Source organism: Lissotriton helveticus, chromosome 3_1 (assembly GCF_964261635.1).
Source record: "Lissotriton helveticus chromosome 3_1, aLisHel1.1, whole genome shotgun sequence".
NCBI classification, from domain to species: domain Eukaryota; kingdom Metazoa; phylum Chordata; class Amphibia; order Caudata; family Salamandridae; genus Lissotriton; species Lissotriton helveticus.
Window position 1 is genome coordinate 1,202,465,097 of NC_136061.1, and position 23,617 is coordinate 1,202,488,713.

The window sequence follows — 23,617 nt, forward strand, 5'->3', positions numbered from 1 at the left end:
TGAGCCATCGTAGGAAGCGGCCCCCTTGACCAACAAATTGCCACTCTACACTTTGCCATCAACAGCCCCATGTCCACTAACCTGCGCATCCCTTTAGGTAAAGGTTTCGAGTAGCCTAACAGTGCTAGAGCCGCTTCAGGTGTAAGCACCTGCCCTATTATCGCTGCCAGTTCCGAAAACACACGTTCCCAAAACTTAGCAACCCTGGGGCAAAACCATGCTAAATGCATAAACTCTGCCACTTGCTCGCTGCAACGCTCACATCTCGAGTCTTCCCTCAATCCATATCTTCAAAGCCTTTCTGGGGTATAGTAGACACAATTGAGGTGTTCGAAGTGTATTAAACGGTGTCTACCATTAAGGGAAACTCGTTTCGCATTAAGGCAGCAGTACAACCACATATCGTCATCAATTTCCTTATTCAGGTCGCTTTGTCAGGCCCAGCGGGCTTTTGTAAAATGAATCTCCCTATACGACATAGCATGTTAATACATTTTAGAAACTAGTCCCACCGATGCCTGCGTTTTTATGACTAAGGAGAGGGTAGTCACTTCTGGCGGTCCAGCCAGGTCACTCCCCAGTAGCTGTAGCAGTGCATGTCGGGTCCTGTGGTATTGGAAATTGGTGAGAAGTGAGGGCATAGTGTCTCCCACATTCATGGAATCCCAATCCTTCACTGCGCCCCCCTTAAATAAATCCCCTAGAGTGTTGACCCCAAAGGAGTTAAGTGCGCGAACCGCACCCCCATCCCTACATGGCGGCAGCCAGTGACACCATTCCAGGGGAGCGAAAGGTGAATACAGAATAGCCCCAGCCTGCATCTTTAATAGGTGATGCCATGCGTGAGTGGTCACATTTATCGAGTCCAGAATGCCAGTCCTTCAGTCTGGAGGTATAAAGAGCAACATGGGCAGATGGTGCGGGGTAGCGACCTATCGCTCGATGCGCAGATGAGGAATATCTGGCGAACCGTGTATCCAAAGACGGGCGTGTGTACTCTGCGCTGCTCTATAATAAAAACCCAAATCCAGTGCCCCTAGCCCCCCCATGTGATAAGGTAACATGAGAATTTCCACCTAACCCTCGCTTGTTTGCCCACCCATGCCAGTTTTACCATCAAAGTTGTGATTTTCTTTAACAATATACTAGGGAGGACCATTGGAATATTTGTGAAGAGAAACAGGAAACAAGGGAGTATCACCATTTTCATTATTGAGATTCTACCCAAGAGTGTCAACGGCAAACAAATCCAGCTATCCACCTCATCCTCCAGTCTACTAACTAATATGCCATCATTTTCCCTAAAAAAACACTTCAGAGCCTGACTGCACTTTGCTACCAAGGTCTTACTGATTCCATCATCCATTGTAATGGGTTTTTCCAGTTCGAATTGAGTTGTGGAGGGGGAATATAATGGACTTGGACCAATTTACTCGCAGACCTGAGACCCCCCCATAGTGCACTACTTTCTGCAAGACTGAGAGATGCCGTTCTGGATCTTGAACATAAAGAAGTGTGTCATCTGCATATGTCAAAACTATGAGTTCATAGCCTGGGATGCAAATGCCCTTATATCTATGATATTCACGTAGCGCACAGGCGTAGGGTTCGGCAACTAAAGCAGAGAGGATCGGAGAGAGCGGACAACTTTGCCTTGTACCTCTCGTAATACGTATCGGTTCCATTACCAAGTCTCCAATTTTAATATGGGCCATGGGCTAGCTAAAGAGTATCCCTAGCAATTGCAAGAAGACCTCTCCCAGGCCCATACGCAACAGAACCTGTCTCAGGAAGGGCCATTCAATAGAGTTGAATGCCTTTTCTATATCTAGAAACACCGCTATTGGGCAAGTGTCCGGTATAGTATGCTGGAGGGCCTCAAACACTGTGCATAAATTATAAGTGATGTTACGTCCCGGAACAAACACAGCCTGCTCTGGAGCAACTAACGTGGGGACCAGAGGCACCAGACGATTGGCCAGGATATTTGCCAAGATTTTGGTGTCAATGTTAAGCAATGAAATTGGACGATATGACGAACATTCCTCAGGTGGTTTTCCCGGCTTCAAAATGGCCGCAATACCAGCCTCTCTCATTGAGGGCAGCATCGTGCCCAACTCACACGACATCAAATACAGTGGCTAAGTGCAACAGTAGGCTAAGCAACAGTAGGTCCAAGAACACCTTATAGAAAGCCACTGTCAGGCCATCTATCCCCGGGGCACTGCCGGCTCTCATACTAGATAACGCTAGAAGTATTTCCTCTTATTCTAATGGACGTATTAAGAATTTGCGATGCATATTAGTCAGCCAAGGCAACTTAATATGTGTTAAGTAATCCAAAATGTTCTCCTCAGGCCTGAACTACGCGAAGAGTATAATGTCAAATAGAATTGCCTAAATTTCTCTGCTATGGCAGAGTCTTCAGAGAGCGTCACCTCCTCTGCTGACTTCAGTTCAATGACCCCCGTGTGTTCCCAACGCTTCCTTAACAACTGAGCAAGGTCCCTACCTGGCCTTTCGCCTTCACTGTAAATGCGAGCAGTATCATATTTGCAGGGATGATTAATTTCTGCATCAGCCGTGTCATTGAACTCCTCCAGTCGGGATTTGAACTCTCCCATCACCTCATCATCAACACCTTGCTAGGGACGTGTCTCTGAGCTGGCCAAAGTGTCTTCCAAGTCAAACAACCTCTTGCTCAGCGCTTTAAGAACTCCCGAGTTCTTAGACATCGTGACCCCTCGGATGTACACTTTAAGCGCCTCCCACACCACCTGGAAGCTCTCTACTGAGCCCACATTCTTGTCAAAATATGTTTCAATTGCCTCTGCCAGTTCAGCCTTGAACTTCGTCCAATAGGGAGTATGGGGGGGAACCTCCAAGTGTAGGCGGGGAGAGTCTTTAAGGGGGTATCAATCACAACCAGAACCGGGAAATGGTCAGAGAGTGTACGTGGTAGCACTTTGCACATCCTCACATGGCTATACAGTTACCCAGATGCCAACCAGTAATCAATATGTGTGTGTAAGTCATGGTATGCCTAATAGTGTGTATACCCCCTTTATCAGGGAACCTCTGTCTCCACCCATCATGCAGGTCAGTTTGCTCCATGAAATCTGTGAGTGTTCTGGCCACGGCAATGACATGTCTGACCAGTACTCCTGAGCAATCACGTTCCAGATTTAAAACTAAATAGAAGTCCCGGCCCCAAAGTTGCTGCCCCACCCCGAAGGTCTGACCCTACCAGACAAGGCAGTATAGAAGTCAGGATTTTCATAGTTGGGCCCATAAACATTTATTACAAGTAAGTCCAATCCCTTACCCCGACAGCTAGAGATCACATATCTACCATCAACATCCGTATGTAAAGGTTCAAGTGTGAAGGCAGATTTAGGGCGAACCCATGTTAGTACCCCCCGGCATGGGTGTTGAAGCCCGCAGTGTGCGTGTTTCCCTAGACGGAGGAAGGTGTGTTTCCTGTAGTAGTGCGACGTCAATGCCATGCCTTGTCAGGTATGCTCAGACGTGAGTCCCTTGCTCACTTTGCAACTGGATTCAAGCAAGCCGGGCTGAAGACGGCTGGAATGCCAGAAACCGGTCCTCGGAAGCTTGTTTCCGGTCCAGGGAAGACATGGCTTGGCAGTTCGGGCTGGACTGTTCCCATGAGGCACAGGGTCAGACTGATATGCATATAGCCATGTCTGAACTGGGGTGGCAGAGTGGGCTAAAGAACGGTGATGGATTAAACCCAGATCTTTTGACTGGGTGTGAGTGTTTGATTGGTTCAGATGCTCCGTCCATCACCACCCCCTTTTGTACCGCTTTGGCCACCATAAGTGTGGCAGGGTATGCTCAGACATGAGTCCCTTGCTCACTTTGCCACTGGATTCAAGCAAGCCGGGCTGAAGACGGCTGTAATGCCAGAAACCGGTCCTCGGAAGCTTGTTTCCGGTCCAGGGAAAGCATGGCTTGGCAGTTCGGGTTGGACTGTTCCCATGAGGCACAGGGTCAGACTGATTTGCATATAGCCATGTCTGAACTGGGGTGGCAGAGTGGGCTAAAGAACGGTGATGGATCAAACCCAGATCTTTTGACTGGGTGTGAGTGTGTGATTGGTTCAGATGCTCCGTCCATCACCACCCCCTTTTGTACAGAAAGTACAGCAGGTTAATTCAGATTAAAAATCCACGTTTTAATTGATTTCCTGAAAATGGTTTCAGAGGTGATTTGTTGCAAGGCATTGGGCAGAGTATTCCAAAGCATGGCAGCCCTTACCGTAAAGGATCTGCCCCCAGTCGAGCTTTCCTAACTCGGGGGATGCATAGCAGGTTCTAGGAGCTAGATCTAAGTAAGTGAAGCTGTTTGTACGCACCAAACCTCTCCTTCAGATAATTGGGGCAGGATCCATGGAATTCCTTAAAGGCTAAGGTTAGGGCCTTAAACTTTATTCTGTTGGTGACCGGCAGCCAATGAAATTCTTTGAGGTGCGGAGAGATATGTTGCTTGAATGGGACATGTTTGAGCAATCTAGCAGCCGCATTTTGGACTAACTGCAGTTTCTTTATCTGGTACACAGGTAGGCCTAAATATAGGCCATTCGCGTAATACAGGCAGGAGGTCAGTGTAGCATGAACCACTGAGCGACTGCAATTTTCGGGGAAAAGGTGCAAGACTTTGCGCAGATTCTTCAAACTACCAAAGCAAGCGCCTGTCACCTGCTGAATTTGGCCCGAGAAAAATAGATCCGCCTGCCATTTTACGCCCAGGTTTTTTGCGCATCCTGCGGGGGTGGAGGGACAACCCATTTCCTCTGGTCACCAAAGGTCCGCGGAGGGAGGTTGGTTGTTACCGAAGAACAGCACCTCTGTTTTTTCAGCATTCAGCTTGAGTTTGTTGTTGTTCATCCATTGCGCTATGTCTTTTAAGCAAAATTCAAGTAAGAGCCACTCGACAGATCTTTGAAAGGAAATACCAACTGGGTATCGTCGGCGTACAAGATCGCCTTCACTCCCCAGTTGGCAATCACTGAAAATAATGGCGCCAAATAAATGTTAAAAAGCAGTGGGCTCAGGGCTGACCCTTGAGGGACCCCACACAATAGGGGCTTGCGTTTGGACTGATGGGGTTGAAGCGCCACCCTCTGCGTGCGTCCAGAGAGGAAAGATTTAAGCCACCACAGGGCTGTGTCCTCAATCCCCAGATCCTGAAGGCGCTGGGCCAGGATGTAGTGGTCCACCGTATCAAATGCTGCAGGGAGATCCAGGAGCACCAGCATAGCTGATGCCCCTGAATCCAACTCCATCCTGACTGAATCCGCCACCTCTATTAGTGCGGTTTCCGTACTGAATCCCGCGCGGACCACAATCAGTCTTGTTCTTCAAAACCACCTCATTCTGCTTCGTCCAGCGGGGTTCTCTCTGGGCTTCAACGTTTGTCTTTGACCCATTCCTTCATTGCCTTCTGCAAGGCCTTCGGGTCTGTAAAGATATGCGACTGTCCTTTGCAATTAATCTGGAGGTTGGCAGTGTATGGCACAGCATAGTCAATGTTGCTCTCTGTAAGTTGCTTCTTCATTGGGGCAAACTGCCGGTGTGCCTCTTGCACCTTGAGAGTAAAGTCAGGAAACAGCGATATAGTGGAGCCTTCATATTGGAGCGGTTGCTTGCCCCTAGCAGCTCGTAGTGCTGAGTCTCTGTCGCGGTAGTTAAGAAGCTTCGCTATGATCGGCCTCGGAGGAGCTCCTGGCACCAGACGCAGACCCAGGGAGCGGAGTGCCCTTTCGACTACAAACATGGATGAGAAAGTTCCATGTCCAAGCAGCCTAACAAGCAATTTTTCAATAAACGGTTCCATGTTGCCAGTCGGGGTAGATTCCGTAAGGCCTGTGATTCTAAGTTTGCTACCTCTCGAACGCGCTTCCAAGTCCTCTGTCTTGTCCTGTAGAACCTGCATAACTTTCCCCAACTGCTTGTGGCCCACGTCTAGCGTTGTCTGTGCCTCCTCAACTTCCATGACCCAGTGCTCTGCCATATCCAAACGATGTGCATGTTTGTCTAGTCTTTCAGACATTCTATCCATACGGTAGGTAAGAGACTCCATCTTAGAGCCTAGCACAGAGGGGCTACTCTGCAGGACCTTCTCCATCACTGCGAGCATAGTACGAATGTCTCCCTCTGGTTCCTCCTTAGGGGGGTCTTGCGTGTTCTCACCATCGTCTGCAGTGGCCTTGCACCCCTTAGACTTCCTTTGATCGAATGAGAGTTTTGGTTTTGTTCTGTCGGCTTTTCCCATCTCCGATCTGTTTTCTCGCTATGCCAAGTCAAGAGCTCAGCCGGTCCCAGTCGGCCACTGTCTGTACGTGTACACCAACTGGTCGCGTCTGTGATGACGAGGTATTATGAATATTGTAATAGAATTGAAACCACTCTGTGGGGCAACCACAGGATACCCAGTGGGTGGTAAATGAGCCTCGCAGTTTCCGCTGTAAATGTAAGAAAAAGAGAGGAGGGAACCAGACACTCAGGTTGTTGGTGGACGTACATTTTCCTCCACAAAATGACGCAGGCAGTTGTCCCCTCAATACAGCAATGGTCCCCAATTCAGGCATACAGAGCTAGCCCCGCACTCCACTTGTAATAGCTAACTTGGGAGAAAGAAGCCTGTTTTCACCCAGCTGTGTAGCAGTAGCAGCCCCTGAGCGGTGGCAGCGGCGATTGTGCGTCTTAAGATTGGGGCCGCTTGGGCAGGATCACACTTCAGGCGTGGACTAGTATTGTAGGTAAGTAGCAGCTCTCATCATAGCAGTCTCAGTTAGGTAAGAATCACCAACTCTCACCACGGCAGCACTATTGAGCCCAGCAAAGTCATCACTGCTTTCGCACCCCCTCCATCCAGGAATCAGCGAGAATGGGGCAGGGTGAAGGCAATCTAAAATAACGGGCTTGTCTCTTCCGCAGTGAGGCTCCAGGCGCACCAGGGAGCAGGCAGTTAAATCAAATACGAGTGTCCTGTGCCTCAAGCCAGCAGCGCCACAGGAAGAGCACCTCCAGAGATCTCACGGCATCCAGCCGCTGCAGTATGGCCTCTCGCGTCACTTCACCTTGAGGCACATCAGTGGCGTCTTCCCGGACCAGGGCGCTCCAGCTAGCACTCACCTCCGAGGCTCCCCGCCCGGTTAGCAACCCAGACGGCCAAGAGGGGATCTCACGGGAACCAGAGGGTGCAGGGTCTACTCGTCGCTCAGTGATAGGAGGGGAGGGGGCCAATCCTCACCGCCGGTGTGAGACGATTGTAGTTGCTGCTGTACCGGGCGGGGAGGGTGCCCCCACTAACCATGGGAGTCCGGGGATTCAGGCCTAGCTGCTCGTTCAACAGGCAGATGTGTCCCCCTTCGCCGCCTGGTGCAGTGCGGCTGTCGGAGCAAGAGCGCTACACTTCCCAGCAATTCCAGCAGCTCTATCCGTTGTGATAATGCTGATTGCACTCCTCAGAAAGCGGATATTGACAGATAGGTGTTTTTGCAGAGCTACTTGGTAAAGCGGCCATCTCTGAATGTATTTACATCAAATAGCACAAACACTCTTTCTGAAATAAGACCTAGCTTTCTGCCAAATTTGGTGTAATTCTGTCCAGAGGTTTGGGCTATCGCTGTATCTAAAATCCTTACAGAAATTAACATAGGAAGCACACTTTTTTTGATATCCTATGTACATATTTACAGCGATTAGTAATTCATTAATTTCATATAGATGTTATAACAATATGCATGCGTGTCACTAAAACATCTATATGAAATTATTGAATTACTAATCGCTGTAAATATGTACATAGGATATTGATGTATATATGCACAAGTTGATTTTGATTTACAATTTGCACATTCAAAGATGGCCACTGCCTACAGACTCAGTAGTCTGCCTTCCATTTCCTGGACCGTCACTATGTAAACCACACTGTGTCTTGCGTTTCTCGTGTGAACAAGGAAGTTCGCTTCCGAAATGTGTAACCTGGATTAAATTCCTTTTTGCAAAGACTCCTGAGAACGCGCAATATTGGATTAATGCGTTGACCGTCCTCTTTGTTTGCACTAATGGTGTTGTAATGGAATAAAATACCTCAACTTTGAAGAAAACACGTCTGTATTCCGTTTGTGGTGTGGTGAATTCGAGCTGCTGGGCTGCGGACAGGAGCCCGGCTGGGTTCGTTATTTCTTGAGAATATATATATATATATATACATACATATATATATACATACATATATATATATTTTCATTGAATGTAAAATATATATATATTCACTGTATATAAAATATATATATATATACATTCACTGTATATAAAATATATATATATTCACTGAAAAAAACAACAAAGGTTACAGGGATGTTGTAGTTAATTATGGAATTGAAAAAACCTTTGAAATTCACTGAAAAAAAGGTTATAGGGAAGTTCTAGTGAGTTTCAGGTTTCACTAGTAAAAAAACAGTAACATTCAGCAGTTATAGTTCGCTGAGCTAACTATAACTAGGCTTTCCTGTTTTCAGTTTCTATTTTTGGTAAATTCTGGTGCGGTTTTTCCAGTGTTTTTAATACTTCAAAAAAACAGTGGTTATCAGTGGTTACACATTTCTGCGCCATTAAAAACAACAGCAACTGAGTTTTTCCAGTATTTATGGAATGTTTTGTTATTATTGCTTGGTTTCTGCAATTATAGTGCATGTGTACAGGCAGTGTAGTTACAGGGTATATGAGGTCCAAATACAACTTTACAAATCAAACTTATTAAAGCACACCATACAATACTTCTTTAGTGAGTCTTTGGTAATGTGCGCTCGCTCTTACCTTCACATGTAAACGTTCATCTGTGAAAAGGCCCTCTCAACATTAGCACTTGAGACGGGCAACGCCAAAACAGCCAATGCACAATTTGCTAACTCTGGTCACTGACATAGTTTTCCATGCCAATACTGGTGCACCTGAAGATTGCGATTCTCTGAGACGGGTTCTACAATATATGCTTGGAACTGGGCGCATATCCCCTCAGTTATTGAAGTGGTCAAAAATAAATTTGTACTTTTCAAAGACCAGAGAAAATTCCCTTTTACGGAAGGGATCTAGAACGTGTGCAGAGTACCTTAGTGAGGTTTCATTGACTTCAAATGCCATAGTTGGTGAAGGGACATTTCTATGCATCATTGCAAGCCATTTCTCATGCACTGTAGAATAAAATTTCCTGAATTGCTCCTCAACATTTCTTTGCTTACCAAGTGGCAAGAATTCTAACATGGAACATGTTGCAGTGCCAAAGTCACTAAAAGTGTCGCCAAGCCTCCTCTCAAGGAGATGTTTCACATTTCCTCCAATGACCCTGAACACTTGGTAGACAAGGGTGTTTTCAGACTCTAGTTTTTTTATTATGTCCACTACTGCGGTCATGTTTTCCTGTAAAATTCTAAGACTGCAGCAGAGTGTACTTTTTTCACATCACCATCAATATGCGACCAAAGATCCTCACATTTCTTTTTTTTGGCATTATAACCTTGCAAACATTCTGTATACGGTTGCCACATGTATAGTATAGCATTCACGGTCTCTAGGACTGAGAACCACCGGCTAAATGACACAGTTGTGATGACTCTTTCTTTGATGCCACACAAAGCACAGGATTAAAAATACTTGCATTTTAGTTCCAGCGCATAATGAAACAGTGCACCAGAATGGACTACAATGTCAAAAGCACTCTTCATTAACTTTAAAGATTGTAAAGATGTTTTTAGGATATCATCTAGCAAGTGCAAGGATCTCTTACAGGGATGTACTTCAGCTCAGGTATTGATTGTGACAGGTCATCAAACAACCTTTTCATATACCTAGCTGAATTATAGCAAATTAAAACAATATCACTCCAATCTTTGTTGAACTTGGCAAGAACTTTTTGCAGCACAATTCAAAGTGACACTGTGTTCCATGTTCTCCAAATATCTGGCGTCATGTTTTCACCACTATCCCAGCCCAGATGCTTGGTGGCAGCACTCTTTTTACACATACCTGTCACTACAGCTTGCATAGAATGTTTAAAGCCTGTGGTTTTTGGCAATTCACCTACTATCAATACTGACTCGCTATAAAAGGGGGCTGATGCAGCAAAGGGTTTCACTCATTCTCAGTCTCTGGGTAAATGTGATGGTGCATATTGGAAAAATTCTTATGAAACCAGCAATTTTGCCTATCAGTAAAAGAATCAAACATAGCTAAAATATCAAATATGATTATGATATTTCCTGATTTTCTTCTGTTTACAAAATAATTACATAAGACTTAAAACATGTTTCTAAACCCTGCTTCTTTAGACCAAAGACCAAAAAACTGAAAAAAGCTAAAGGAAGAAGAAACAATATTTTAGTGACATCCTTAAAACAACAAAACTCAAGGAGAATAATGTTAGCCCAGTCTTTCTTCCTGCTGCCTTGTATAACAAAGTTACATTGTATTGCCTCTTCAAGAAAAAATAAAACTTAGTCTGTGAGTCACCTTTTCCTTTCTTTGAACGGCATTTAGTTTGTGGTTGCGAAGGTGTTTTTTCAGTGTTTTATATGTTTACACTGGTGAGGGCTATTTTCCTTTGGGTGCAGTATTACGAGTTAATATAGGTTTAAACCTAAAACAGTATAGCTTAACTGTAACTCATGGCCCTGCACTGCTTATGACCTCACATATTACATCACTCATGACATGTTCAGTGACATCACTGTTGACATCTCAAATGAGATCACTGACCCCATCCCCTGGAGCCCGGACCCACCTCTTTTGTGGGTGCCCTGGTTGAGCATCTTTTGCTATCGATTGGCGGAAGCAGTAAAGCTCCTGCCAAGCAATAGCAAACAGCAATGTCCCAGTAGTGGGTACCCCGGAACATAGCAGTAGCCATCTCTGAGAGGTGGTGGTCCCCAGAACCATCTATGATGCCAGGAGGGGTAATGCATAGCCCACCTCCTTTCTTTGAATTAGCCCCAGGGAGGTGATGGTCCCAGGGCTGCGTGAAGACTACGTATCCCCCCCCACCTTCAATTTTTCAAAAGCCCCAGGGAGGTGGCAGTCCTTGCCTTTAAGGGGGCCATGCAAACCCCCACATTAATTAGAGTTAAAGCCCCCAGGGATGTGGTGGTCACCGGGGCGCATGGGGTGCCTTGCGGTCACCCCCGCATAATTGAAATCAAAAGCCCAGGGAAGGAGTTGGTCCTTGGGGTTTGATTAAACCCTAGGAGGGGTCTCCATGCCCCCTCCTTTATTTTTCATATGCCCCTGGGATTTAGACCACCCGAGCATGGGCGTCCGCAGAAATTTTTCCAGGGGGGGGGGCAAAATGTTAACGTCATCACCATCCTCTGACATGATGTGTGCCAGGTAGGGCGGAGGAAACACTGGGGCGCAGGAGGGGCCATGGGGGGCAGAAAGCAGGGCCGCATATGATCTCATACACCATAGGGTTGCTGTGCCACAGCCATCTTTCTTTTGTGGCACCCCAAAATCCATACCCACCCTGGTCTCTAAAATTACCCCCTAGCACCCCAAAACCCATACCCACTCTGAACCCTAAATTTACCCATGTTCCCCCAAAACTCATACCCGCCCTGAACCCTAAAATTACCCCCCTGGCACCCATAACCCATACCCTCCCTGACCCCTAAAATTGTCCCCCTTGCACCCCAAAACCGATACCCACCCTGAACCGTAAAATTACCCCCTAGTACCCCAAAACCCATACCCACCGTGAACCCTATAATGACCCCCTAGTATCCCAAAACCCATACCCATCCTGAACCCTTAAATTTCCCCTGCCCCCAAAACTCATACCTGCGCTGAACCCTAAAATTCCCCCCCTGGAACCCATAACCCATACCCACCCTGACCCCTAAAATTATTCCCATACCCACCCTGAACCCCTACCCACCCTGAACCCTAAAATTACCCCTAGCACCCGAAAACCCATACCTACCCTGAACCCAAAAATGACCCCTGCTCCCCCAAAACTCATTAGCACCCTGAACCCTAAAAACCCCCTAGCACTCCAAAACCCATACCCACCTGAACCCTTAAATTACCCCTGCCCGCCCAAAACTCATTACCATCCTGAACCCTAAAATGACCCCCTGGCACCTCAAAACCCATACCCACCCTAAACTCTAAAAATACCCATGCCCCCCCAAAACTCATACCCACCCTGAGACCTAAAATTACCCCCTGGAACCCCAAAACTCATTACCACCCTGAACCCTAAAATTACCCCCCTGGTACCCCAAAACCCATACCCACCCTGAACCCTAAAATTAGCCCCTAAAACCCCACAACCCATACCCACCATGAACCCTTAAATTACCCCTGCCCCCAAAACTCATACCTGCCCTGAACCCTAAAATTCCCCCCCTGGCACCCCAAAACCCATACCCACCCTGACCCCTAAAATTGCCCTTAGCACCCGAAAACCCATACCTACCCTGAACCCTAAAATTACCCCTTCCCCCCCCAACTCATTACCACCCTGAACACTTAAATTATCCCCTGGCACCCCGAAACCCATACCCATCCTGAACCCTAAAATTACCCCTGCCCCCCAAAACTCATACCCGCTCTGAAACCTAAAATTAAACCCTGGCACCCCAAAACTCATTACCACTCTGAAACTTAAAATTACCCACTGGCAACCCAACACCCATACCCGCCCTGAACCCTAAAATTACCCCCCTGGCCCCTTAAAACCCATACATTACCTGAACCCTAAAATTACCCCCTAGCACCCCAAAACCCTTACCCACTCTGAACCCTAAAATTACCTCCTGGCATCCCAAATCCCATACCCACCCTGAACCATAAAATGACCCCGACACTTCAAAACCCATACCCACCCTGAACCCTAAAATTACCTCACTGGCACCCCAAAAGCTGAACATTACGGGGCAGATTTTCAAGCCCCTTGTGCCACTTTTGCATCATGTTTAACATAGGAAAAGTGACGCAAAAGTGGCACTAGGGGCTTGTAAATCTGCCCCTACAAGCTTACACTACATTTGCATATTCAGAGGGGACTGTCCTCCTTGACGTTTCCATCCATGTAAGTCTACAACACCATTAACTTAGAGTAACCTAGATATGCAGCGAGTAGTCAATGCTGGTGATGCTGCAGAATGCATTGAAGTTACTGGAACTTACTTAAAAACTGCTGCCTGCTCTTCTGATACTATTTGGTGGAGTCGAGCTGATCAGCAACACTGTCATCCTGGCATCCAGCCCCCCCTAAAGGTCTCACTGTGTAGATAGATGTGGGTCAAATGTCTCCTGGTTTTTCCTTGCCTGGGTGAGCAGCGCCATGGATGTGTATTCCATACAAGTGCACAGACAGCAGGGGGAAAGGGTTGGCAGTTCAGGTGACTCTTTTCCTTTGTAAAGTAATTCCTGCTGGCGTCATAGCCAGGGTTTGCTGTCTGTGCACTTGTATGGAATACACATCTTTACAAGTGCACAGACAGCAAACCCTGAGCTATGACGCCAGCAAAAAAATCCTATACAACAGAAAAGCGTCACCTGCCCTGGCCGTCCCTTACCCCCTGCTGTGCACATCTTCCTACTCCCACCCCATGATGAGGCAGCTAGAAGTCCGGCTGAGACTTCCTGGGCACACACACAGCAGCACTGATTACTTCACAGGTCTATAAAAGTCCATTTACTTGTTAATGAGGCTTTGTTGTGTTTTCACCCCTTCTTGGAGTTGGTGTGAGGTTTAAAAGAGGAGGTGAACGAGGGATTGAAGACGCCGCGTGGTGATATGGATTGGTGTTTGGATTGGATGGAAGAGATAAGCAAGTTCCTCTGGGGAGGGCCGTAATGACTTGCTTGAGTGCCTTAATGACTTGCTTCATTGCTTCGTGCCATTAGAGCTTTGGCTCACAGTAGGGGGTATTTTAATTCTCTGGTTACTCCCTTGGTACAAACTCTCTCTTATAGGGCAGTACAACGCTGCTTTGTTTACATTTGGTCATTTAACGCTCACATGGTAACGTAGTAACAAACTGTGAGGAACTAGCAATAATGAGGCGTTGCCAGTAGTCCCTGACTCCGGTGGTTTCAGTGACAATGGCAGTACTTGATACAGGGATTGCTTAGTTACCCCTTGAAGCAAGGAGGTAATCGGTAATTCAGTGAGTTCGCAGCAGTACCTGGCTCTAGTAGTGTTAGTGACCGGGTCAGTACTTGTCACTTTGATTCCCTTGGTACCCCTGAGATCCAGAGGCCCTGAGAGCTGGTCTGACTGAGGCCTCTGCTGTTTTCTCGGACTGTGGCCCTGTCTGAGCTCAGGGTGTAAGTTCCAGCAGAGGTGGGAGGGAGGTGCAGTGAGTGTCTGTTTAGTCAGGTTTGAAGCAGACACCAGTGCTTAGTGTGATACTTCAAGGTACTTTAACGCTGCCCTGCTGGGTCAGGGTTGTGAAGGGATCTGACTCAGTCCTGGCGAGTGGCGGTGCAGGGACATAGTTGGTCCTGCAGACAAGTGACCAACGCGTTGTCTCACAGCTTGTCGCATTAGGGTGTTAACTGAGTGACTGACCAAGGCACCAGGTTGGGAAAAGTCCGTCTCAACCCTGCCCTGCTGCAAAACCTTACACTGCCCTGTAAGTACATGTCTAGCTGAATCAACAGGCCACTGTGTTTACTGAATCACTCATCCCCAAAGGGGCATCAACCTTGCCATGGATGTGGGGGGCAGGCTGTCACTCAGCGTTTTCTCAACCACAGCTTCGCCTCTGTGGTGAAAGTGTTACCCAGATGAAAGTTGGGCGGTCGTAGTGACACTTTGTACCAATTATGCCCGTGGCTAAATTAGCCCAGTGGCAGCCCAGCCACCTTTCATGGTTTGGGCCACAGAACAAGGGGTCTGGCGGTGAGCACCGGCATGGGGGCAAGCTGGCACTGGTGCCAAATACACCCGTCGGGTGTGTAAGGGCCTGCGCCAGGCTTTTGTTCATAGCTATATGGCAAAGACACGCGGTTGGGCTGAGAAGTCGTCCGTCAGCCTCGTGGAGACTTCACTACTACAGGCGCTATACTTTAAGGTTCGCGTTTCATTGGCCCTCGAAGACTGACAGACTGGGTGGTCCCTGCTGGTATTCTACCCCGTGCACTGCATCCGCTCAAGAAACAGTGCAGTGGTGTTTGGGAACGTTCTGAGCTATCTAACCAGACACAATAATGCATGTAAAACCGCAATCCTTATTGAAAGCTGGCCAGGCAGACGCTACAGATAAACTCTTCTGGAAAAGAGCTCGGAAAAGCCCCCTGCGCACCACCTCCAAGAGCAGTAACATATCAATCCTTTTCTGTCTTTGCTTGTGAAAGGCTACCCCATGGCAGAGGGCAGTGTATGCCTAAGAAAAGCAGTACTTTAAGCTTCACTAGAACATGCAGTTCACTCTCCAAACACACAGAAAGAGCAAGTGTGATGATTCTCTCATGCACCCCTCTACATTGGCCACCTGACCCCAGAGTCACACGTGTAGACATTTATTTTTTAACCCTGGCCTGCCGATCTACACATTTCCGTAGACGTCTGCAGTGGGGGCAAGGAGGGGCACTCCAGGGGGGGGGCAAGGGCCCCTCCTTGCCCCCCCTTCGGACGCCCATGCACCCGAGGGCTTCCTTTAAAATAAGCGCTGTTTTTATTTTATTTTGCCGCATATCCACGGTTTCAACCGAGAATTCGCTGCAAAATTGGAAAAATATTTTAATACATGGTGGGGTCACTGTCAGAACCCTCCACCATATCTGGTGGGTCAGGGTATTCCTCCCCTCCCGCTTTTCTTTATTTTTTATTTTTTTGTGGGACTCGGCTTCAAGAAGAGTCCCAAGATGGCTGCCAACACTTCCCAGTTAAAGTGTCGGCAGCCAATCCAATTTCAGTAGGATTTCAGGTTACAGATATCTATATTTTTTTAACTTACAAATCTCTGAAACTACTGAACGGATTTCCACCAAATCACAAAAGCCTGCTTTTTGAATCAGCATCTAGCTTTATGCCAAATTTGGTGTAATTTTGATTAGCGGTTTGGGCTGTAGTCATGTTAAATAAAAAAAATCCCCATGGGCATAACATGGAAAAAAGTGTTTCGGGATCTTTAATTTTTCTTGGCCTGCATTATGAGTCACCCCGTAACTTTCAACACAGTAGCTGAAACGAAAAAGGGACTTTTAAAAATAATATTCATGAAAATTTGTCAACCGCCACCAAAGTTATTGGCAAAACTAAAAACACTTTTCCTAAGGAAACTTTAATCCTAACCATAACCATCTACTAGCTATCGCCAGTAGGTAATAGAAATAACTTTCCAAAAACATTCTCCATGGAAATATTTGGGGTGATGTGTCAAGTAGGAGCCAATAAAAACGGGATGTCCCAAAAGGCAAAATCCCCATGCATTTTCCATAGACCTTTGTAGGACATGGTACAGCAAAATCGACTCAACGGAATGACACAAAATTTGTCAGGAAGCTAGACCTTATTTTGATTTGATGTAAATCTGATTTTGAGAAATTAGGAATAACAATTATTTGTATATCTGGACATTTGGTTGCAAGGGACTCTCGCGAGAGTCCCTTAAATCCGATAAAAAAATAGTTTTCTGATTGCCCTAGGGGGCTTTTTTTCAAAGTAAGGCTCTAGCGGGAGTAAGTGCTAAAATTGGATGGCTGCAACATGAGAGTCAATGTTGAAGTCTGCTGTTACAGGACTTGGGTACTTAGTCTCAGAATTACTTTAATAAAAGATATAAGGGGGCAGGGTAGGGATACCCTGCCCCACGGATGAATCCTACATAGAAGAGAGGGGGCATTCGGCTCCCCCTACTGGAGCCACTAGTAGGCCCTAGAAAACCTATGTCCTGGGGCTAACTTGTAAAAAAAAGGGGAGAGGCTCACAGCACCCCCTGAGCCTCAGTTGAGCCCTGGGGATCCCATCACCCGGAGTCAAATATCTACAAAAAGGGGGGGCATGCACCTTTCTCCCTGTGCTGGTATCCACCCGGGAACCCCCTACCCGGGGAATGATACTACACAGTCTCTCAGGAATCCGGCCCCAGGAACACTGTGGTTCCCTTCCGTGGAGAGTGACTGCATGCTCTATCTACACTCTCCCCAGAAGGGACTTCAATTTGCTCCTGCCCAGCAGGAGCAGTAACAAAATGCTGCTGCACTCACCCAAGTGAGAGTAAAGGAAAGATATCAGCTCCCACCAGCACCTAGTATGGTGCTGGCTTGCCCAGAAGCTCCCCAGACAACCCCCAATGTAGTATTTAGTGACACCTAGGCACAAAGCTGAGGTCCCAGGGAATGAGTTTCCCTGTGCCGTAAAGGCTTGGGTGGAGAGGCAGTGCACCCCCTCTTCTTAGTTAAGAAAAGGTCCCAGGATGGGATCTCCTGGGCCCTTAGTGGCACAGAGAGAGGGGCACCATGCCCCCTCCTCTTAATTGAAAAAAGTTCCTGGTGATTGAGTCAGCAGGGCCCATAGTGGCTTGGGGCAAAGGAACATGGGCCCCCTGCCCTTGATAAAAATAATCTGGCCCCTGGGCATGGAGTGCTCAGGATTGTAAAATATATAGAAAATAGCATCTGGGTGTCCCAAGTGAGCACCAGGACACCAAAATAAATCTCTAAAAAATGAAGCATTGATATTCTTACATGAGGCTGCAGTTACACTTGTTAATAATAGGGACCCTCTCAACTCAGATGTAACTGCTTCAAAAGACTTACACCAAGCTGAGGGGTGTGGCTTTGATATACAAATTTGCTATTTTAAGAATTTGTGCTTGTCCCTAGGTTTAGTTATTTGCCAAAGTTGTTGCATAACAACGAGTCATAATTACAGGTTTTAAAACATTTATTGAATTATATCACAGTAAATTATTACACCCTGGTTAGACCTGTCATTCTTCGTGTGGTCTTCCCCATACGTTTAGCCTGCTTACCTCCTCTTTTTGCAGATTTTGTTTGTTACCCTTAGGACTCTGAGCACTTTACTACTGCTGGCCAGTGCTAAAGTACATGTACTTCTCCACTAAATATGGTAACATTGGTATATACACAATTGGCATATTTCAATGTACTTGTAAGTCCCTTGGAAAGTGGTATACCATATACCCAGGGCCTGTAACCTAAATGCTATTAGTGGGCCTGCAGCACTGATTGTGTCACCCACATAAGTAGCCTTTCAAACCTGTGTCAGACCTGCTGTTGCAGGGTCTGTGTGTAAAGTATACTGCCACTTCAACTTGTTGTTTAAAGCTACTTACCAAGCCTTAACCGCATGCGTGCGGGCGGAATTCCGCTCGCACGCTGAGATTTTTAAAACCGCACTTTACATGACGAGCTGGGCTCGTCATGAGCGTGCGAGGAGGCTACCTCATGACGAGCCCAGCTCGTCATGAACGTGGAAGGGGTTAAACCCCCCTTTTATTACTCACAAGTCACCCCAAAGGTTGGCCTTAGGTAGCCCGTGCTGTGTAAGTGAAAGGTAGGACATGAACTGTTAAGACTGCATGTCCTGGAAGTGACAAACACCAAAATCCGTTATTCACAGCTGTGTGTCCTACTCTTCTCATAGGTTATCATTGGGAATTCCTTAATACACTTTTAAGCTGTAATTCCTGATTAATTAGAAAGTATATATCATTGGAATGGTGTTGTTGATAAATCAATTTTACTGGTAAAATTGGATTTAACATTACTATTTTAGAAATGCAACTTCAGAAGGTGGGCATTTATCTACTCTTGCTGCTCTGTGTGCCTGCAGCCTGTCTCTAATACATTTCTGGGTTGGGTGACAGCTACACTTTATGCATTTCCTCTAGACACCCACAAATGCAGGAAGGTTGGGTATGTCTGCATACTCAACTGCATTCTGATGGCTCTTCCTGAGCAGGGTGAGCTGATACGCCTGAAAAGGTAGTGTCCTGTTTCCCACACAAAGGGTTGATTACCCCTTAATGATAATCTGGAGACAGAGAGGGGAAGAAAGAACCTGCGTGTATTTGAAAGACCCTTCTTTGAAGTCACCCAACTGATAATCTGGAGCCATAGATTGGAAGAAATGACCTGTGTGCATTTAAAAGACCCTTCTTTGAAGACACCCCCACTTCAAAAGCACAACTGGGTGTAACTACTGGATCTTTGACCCTACCAAGACAGTACACTGCTCAACCTGTGAAGAACCCTCTTAGGAAGAAGGACTGCTGTGCTGCTATAAGGACTGCAACTCTGTTGGACTGCTGCTCTGGAAGAACGTCTTTTTAGCTCTGATGTGCTGCCTATTGCTAACCCAGAAGACCCACACATTGACGACTTTGCACCAATCTGAACTGACGCATCGCCCATCGATGCCAAAGCAGCTGCTGCCACATAACTTCGCTTCAACAGACTGCGTGGCTTAATGATGACAGACTGTGCAGCTCGACGGTGACGCATCGCCTGCTTTGCAGAAGGGTTCATCAATGAGGTTTAACTGACTGCGCGGATTGAAACTTATGCATCGCCTACATACACAAGATCGATGACGACGCATCGCCTTCTTTGCTCCTCGCATCTGGTCTTCGACATCAACACTCCATCCAGGGTACTTTTTCAGCAGGACCTGCGTGAGTCCTGTAGCCGGACTGCCCTCCATTAAGTGAGACTGAACTTCAGATTTACCCCGGTCTAGCGAGACCAGATGACCCCGGTTGGCGCTTAATGACTCTATGCACTACATTTTGATTTAATCTTTAAAAATGCATAATTCTGGTTCTACTTATTGGATATATGTTGTTTTGGTCCTATTTTACTCATAAAAATATTATCTATTCTTCAAACCCTGTGTGGAGTATTTTTGTGGAGTGTTCATTGTGTTACTGTGGGAATGCGTTGCACAAATTCTTTACACATTGCCTCTTTAGATAAGCCTGACTGCTCTGCTCTGTGCCAAGCTACTAGAGGGTGAGCACAGGTTATCTTTTGGTTAGTATCTAGCTTCCCTAACTGGAGTGGTGGTTTCTGCTTGGACAGGGTGCATACCAGAAACCCCATTTCTAACAACCATAATAAATATAGGTTTTATTAACTGGAAAGTAAAGTGTGTTTGGATAACTTATTTTGACTGTTTATTTTTTAAGTAAGTGTAATGTGTGCATAATGCTCCAGTACTTCACTCAAATGTGGCCAGTGCAGCCTCAAACGGCCAAGGCAATCACGAAAATGATCTACTACTTCATCTGGTATTCCAAGAGGACAGAGTGAAGAGGCAGGTGATGTTCAAGACCCACAACAAGTGAAGAAAAGGAGTGCCTGACATCGCCACCGTCTTAAGAGAATTTTTCATGTGCCACTGCATGAGGTGCACTCTGAGGAACATAGACAAAAGCCACGCCATTTTTTATGGCACCCTTTTCCTGGCGCCACTAAGGAGGCACCTCAGAGGGGCAGAGTAGGTTAGTGTACTCCCGTACAAATGGGATACCCTGTGGTTCTACAAGGAAGTGGAAAAGTTCTGAGAATTTGGTCTTGAGGATGCAGCCCCAAACCAGTGGACTCTGAAGATCGTCCAAAGCCATATGTCTGTGAGGGATATCAGCAAACAGATTAGAACCACCTCCTCCTCTGTCACAGCAGACCACAAATGTGAGAATGTCGCCTCCAAGTGTCTGACTGACCAGCACAAGGACATCACCTGGATAGCCATCCAATGAGGTCTGCCAGGGGGAGCCTTCATGCATGGAAGGGGACCAATTCCAGCCTGCACCCCAGATGAGACATCCTACAATCTCTTCTGTGAGTGTGCTTATTCCCAGGACCTGCTGAGAGCCCTAAGGAAGGAGCTTAGGGTGGTGATACCCACACCATGCAATACTACAGACTCAGTAATGAATGGTTTGTGTCCAGGGATGCACACACTTGGAAACCCTCCAGTACTGCTGGAGGCTCCTTTGCTGTTTTAAAGATGTTCTTCTGTTTTCCAGAAACTACCTGGTAGTAGAGGAGAGGGAGATATTGACCCTGGCCTGCTGGAAGATGATCCACAGCCTACTTCGTGACAATGGGGTAATCAATTAAACTTACGATGACAGTGATGATGATACTTTAAGACCCAAAGGGTATTTTGAAAAGCTTCAGTTCCACAAGTTGTTACAAGAGGTCTCTTTCAAGTCAGATAAAAGTGGTTGAAATGCTAATCACACACCTGAGTGAGTGTGGCTTCAACCTAGAAATCTACAAATATTCTCTAGCTACTCTAGCTAATGACTAGTGCTCATTTTCTGTAGGATTATTAAATATGCCAAGGCTCATTTATAGTAAGAAATCAGCATCATAATTTACAATAAGCTTCCTAAGTGTTTAAGAACTTGTTGATGAAATCCTATTATACATAGGGATGATCAATCATTGGAAAGTTCAAGTGTCTAACAAGTTCTATTCTTGGTGAAAACGTTTTTAGGTGTATATGTACATGTGCAAGGACAAAATGTAGTCACTCAAAGTGAAAGAATCCAATGGTTGGAGTGAGCTGGTCTGTTGATCTACACCCTCTGTTGGGGTAGGAGGGAGCATAATTTGAGTGACATGTCAATAGACTAATAATTAAAAAGTTTTGGCTGGAAGCCCCCATATATGTATATATTTGTGTTTGTTTTTTTGAGAAAACATGAGGTTGGCAGCACAGCTAGAGCTTTCATTATGCCCCACCTAAAAAGTAGCACTTAAAAAAATTAGCGTGACAATGAAGCCAAACCAATGGTTGCAATAGGCGACCTCAAATCCCACTCGCAAGAGAAGGTGCATGCACTTTCTTAGACAAGACCTAGAAAGTTGCCCACATTCTGAAAATCGGGGAAGCTGTCTACTTGTAGAGACACAGGGCCTCATTTACAAGTTCTTGAAGCAGGGCAGTGCAGTAAGTCACCTTGATATGTTGCCCTGCGTCAAAAGGAAAAAGCAGGAATGTGCTGTAATTATGATATATGGCTAATTTCTGTCCTTTCCTACTACGCTGGTGCTATTTTGGCTGCCTTGTGCCAACGCTAGCACCCTTGCACCATTGTGCAAGGGTGGGTACTTTGCAGGGATGATGATTTTGTGCAGGAATGAACTCCTTCCTACATAAAAACAATCAATGGAGGTGTTTTCCTCCTTCGATGTGTGCTGCAAAATGCAGCACACAAAGAAAGAGGATAAACTGAGGGGAAATAAAGTTATTTCTCCTCATTACCCCTCCCCTGGGAAGGCGCCGGCTTTTGACACATTCCCAGGTTTACAAGTCCTTGAAAATCTGGGAATGAGTCAAAATCCATGGGAGTCGCGTGGGAACACTCATTGCAATGCCCACAGAACTCCTCTTTGACAAATGTATGGCAGCAAAGTGACTTGCGCAGCTTTGCATTACTCCATATTTACGAAGCCATGAAAAGTCACACAAAGTGGCTTTGTATGGCCTCGAAGATGTTGCACTCTGCTTTGCCAGTGCTTCAAAAAACGTAACACACTGGCGCAGCAATGGGCTTGCAATTAGCCCCCTAGTATGCAGGTGTTTTGCAAAGTATGAGAGACTGCTCGCATTTGTGCTTGCTGCAGGCAAAGGTTGTGGTAATATTAGGGAAATAAACCGCAAAATACGGCACAATACGGCCAATGCACAATTAAAAAGGCACACAAACATACTAAAAATGCGCCCACAAACGGATCTGTAAGACCAGTCTTTTGGGCATTGCCAGTTTGCCCTATAAACCTGTCCGACCTTGATCGAGACTCTGAAAAATGTAATAAATGCCTTCGCTTAAAAACAGCAGCAACATTTCAAGTAAACATTATTCTTACCGTAAAACGAATCTGTCCATTTGGTTCCATGCTGCACAACATGTAGCTCTTTTGATCAATGTTCACATTAAATGATACTGCCACGCCAGGGTGATTATCCGTGTTCTTATAATTAGTGAGATAGAAAACATCAAACTCTACGAAATAATAAAAACAGTGTGCATCACATCAAATCTGTCCAAATGTAGTATTTTAAGAGATTACAATAATAACCTATATTTTATGTAGCCCACAATACTAAAGTTTGTGTCATTTCTAAGCATCGTAAATAGCACTTTATACTATCACCAAATTTTTTGGGGACTGAATTTATCGTCATCATCATACAAGACTGTAATCAACATATACCTATTTAGGCGCTTTGTGGCATATCTTTTACATCAACTTGGGACACAATTGTTCAAGTATGCTGATGATCCCCAATTAATTGGGGATTAAATGTCGTAGTGAGGCGATCGGTCGTGGCCCGCGAACCTTCAGAGACACCATGTAATCTAGGCACCACATTGACTCCAAGCTAGGTCTAGCAACTCCAGAACTCAGGTAGTCATCACCACTAAAACCTGCTTCTTCCATTTTAAAGCATTTCAGCACATTACTCAGGCCAGAAGAAGTCTCTATGACAGAGGTCTTCAAACGTTCTTGCTCTGAGCCCCAATAAGCAAAATATTTTGAAGTTGTGTCCCCCTCCAAAACTATATGACAAGGATTTCGGTAGGAGGAGGTGGAGGAGG

General features: G+C 46.1%; 1 protein-coding gene across 1 annotated transcript in view; it reads right to left on the reverse strand.

The window, feature by feature from the left end:
* Positions 1 to 23,617, reverse strand: part of LOC144823384 (interleukin-18-like) — a 311,324-nt gene that overhangs the window by 89,229 nt on the left and 198,478 nt on the right. Inside the window, exon 5 of the mRNA XM_078681847.1 lies at positions 22,884 to 23,020. Within this exon, the coding sequence (XP_078537973.1) occupies positions 22,884 to 23,020 (137 nt within the window). The remainder of the gene's footprint in view (positions 1 to 22,883; positions 23,021 to 23,617) is intronic.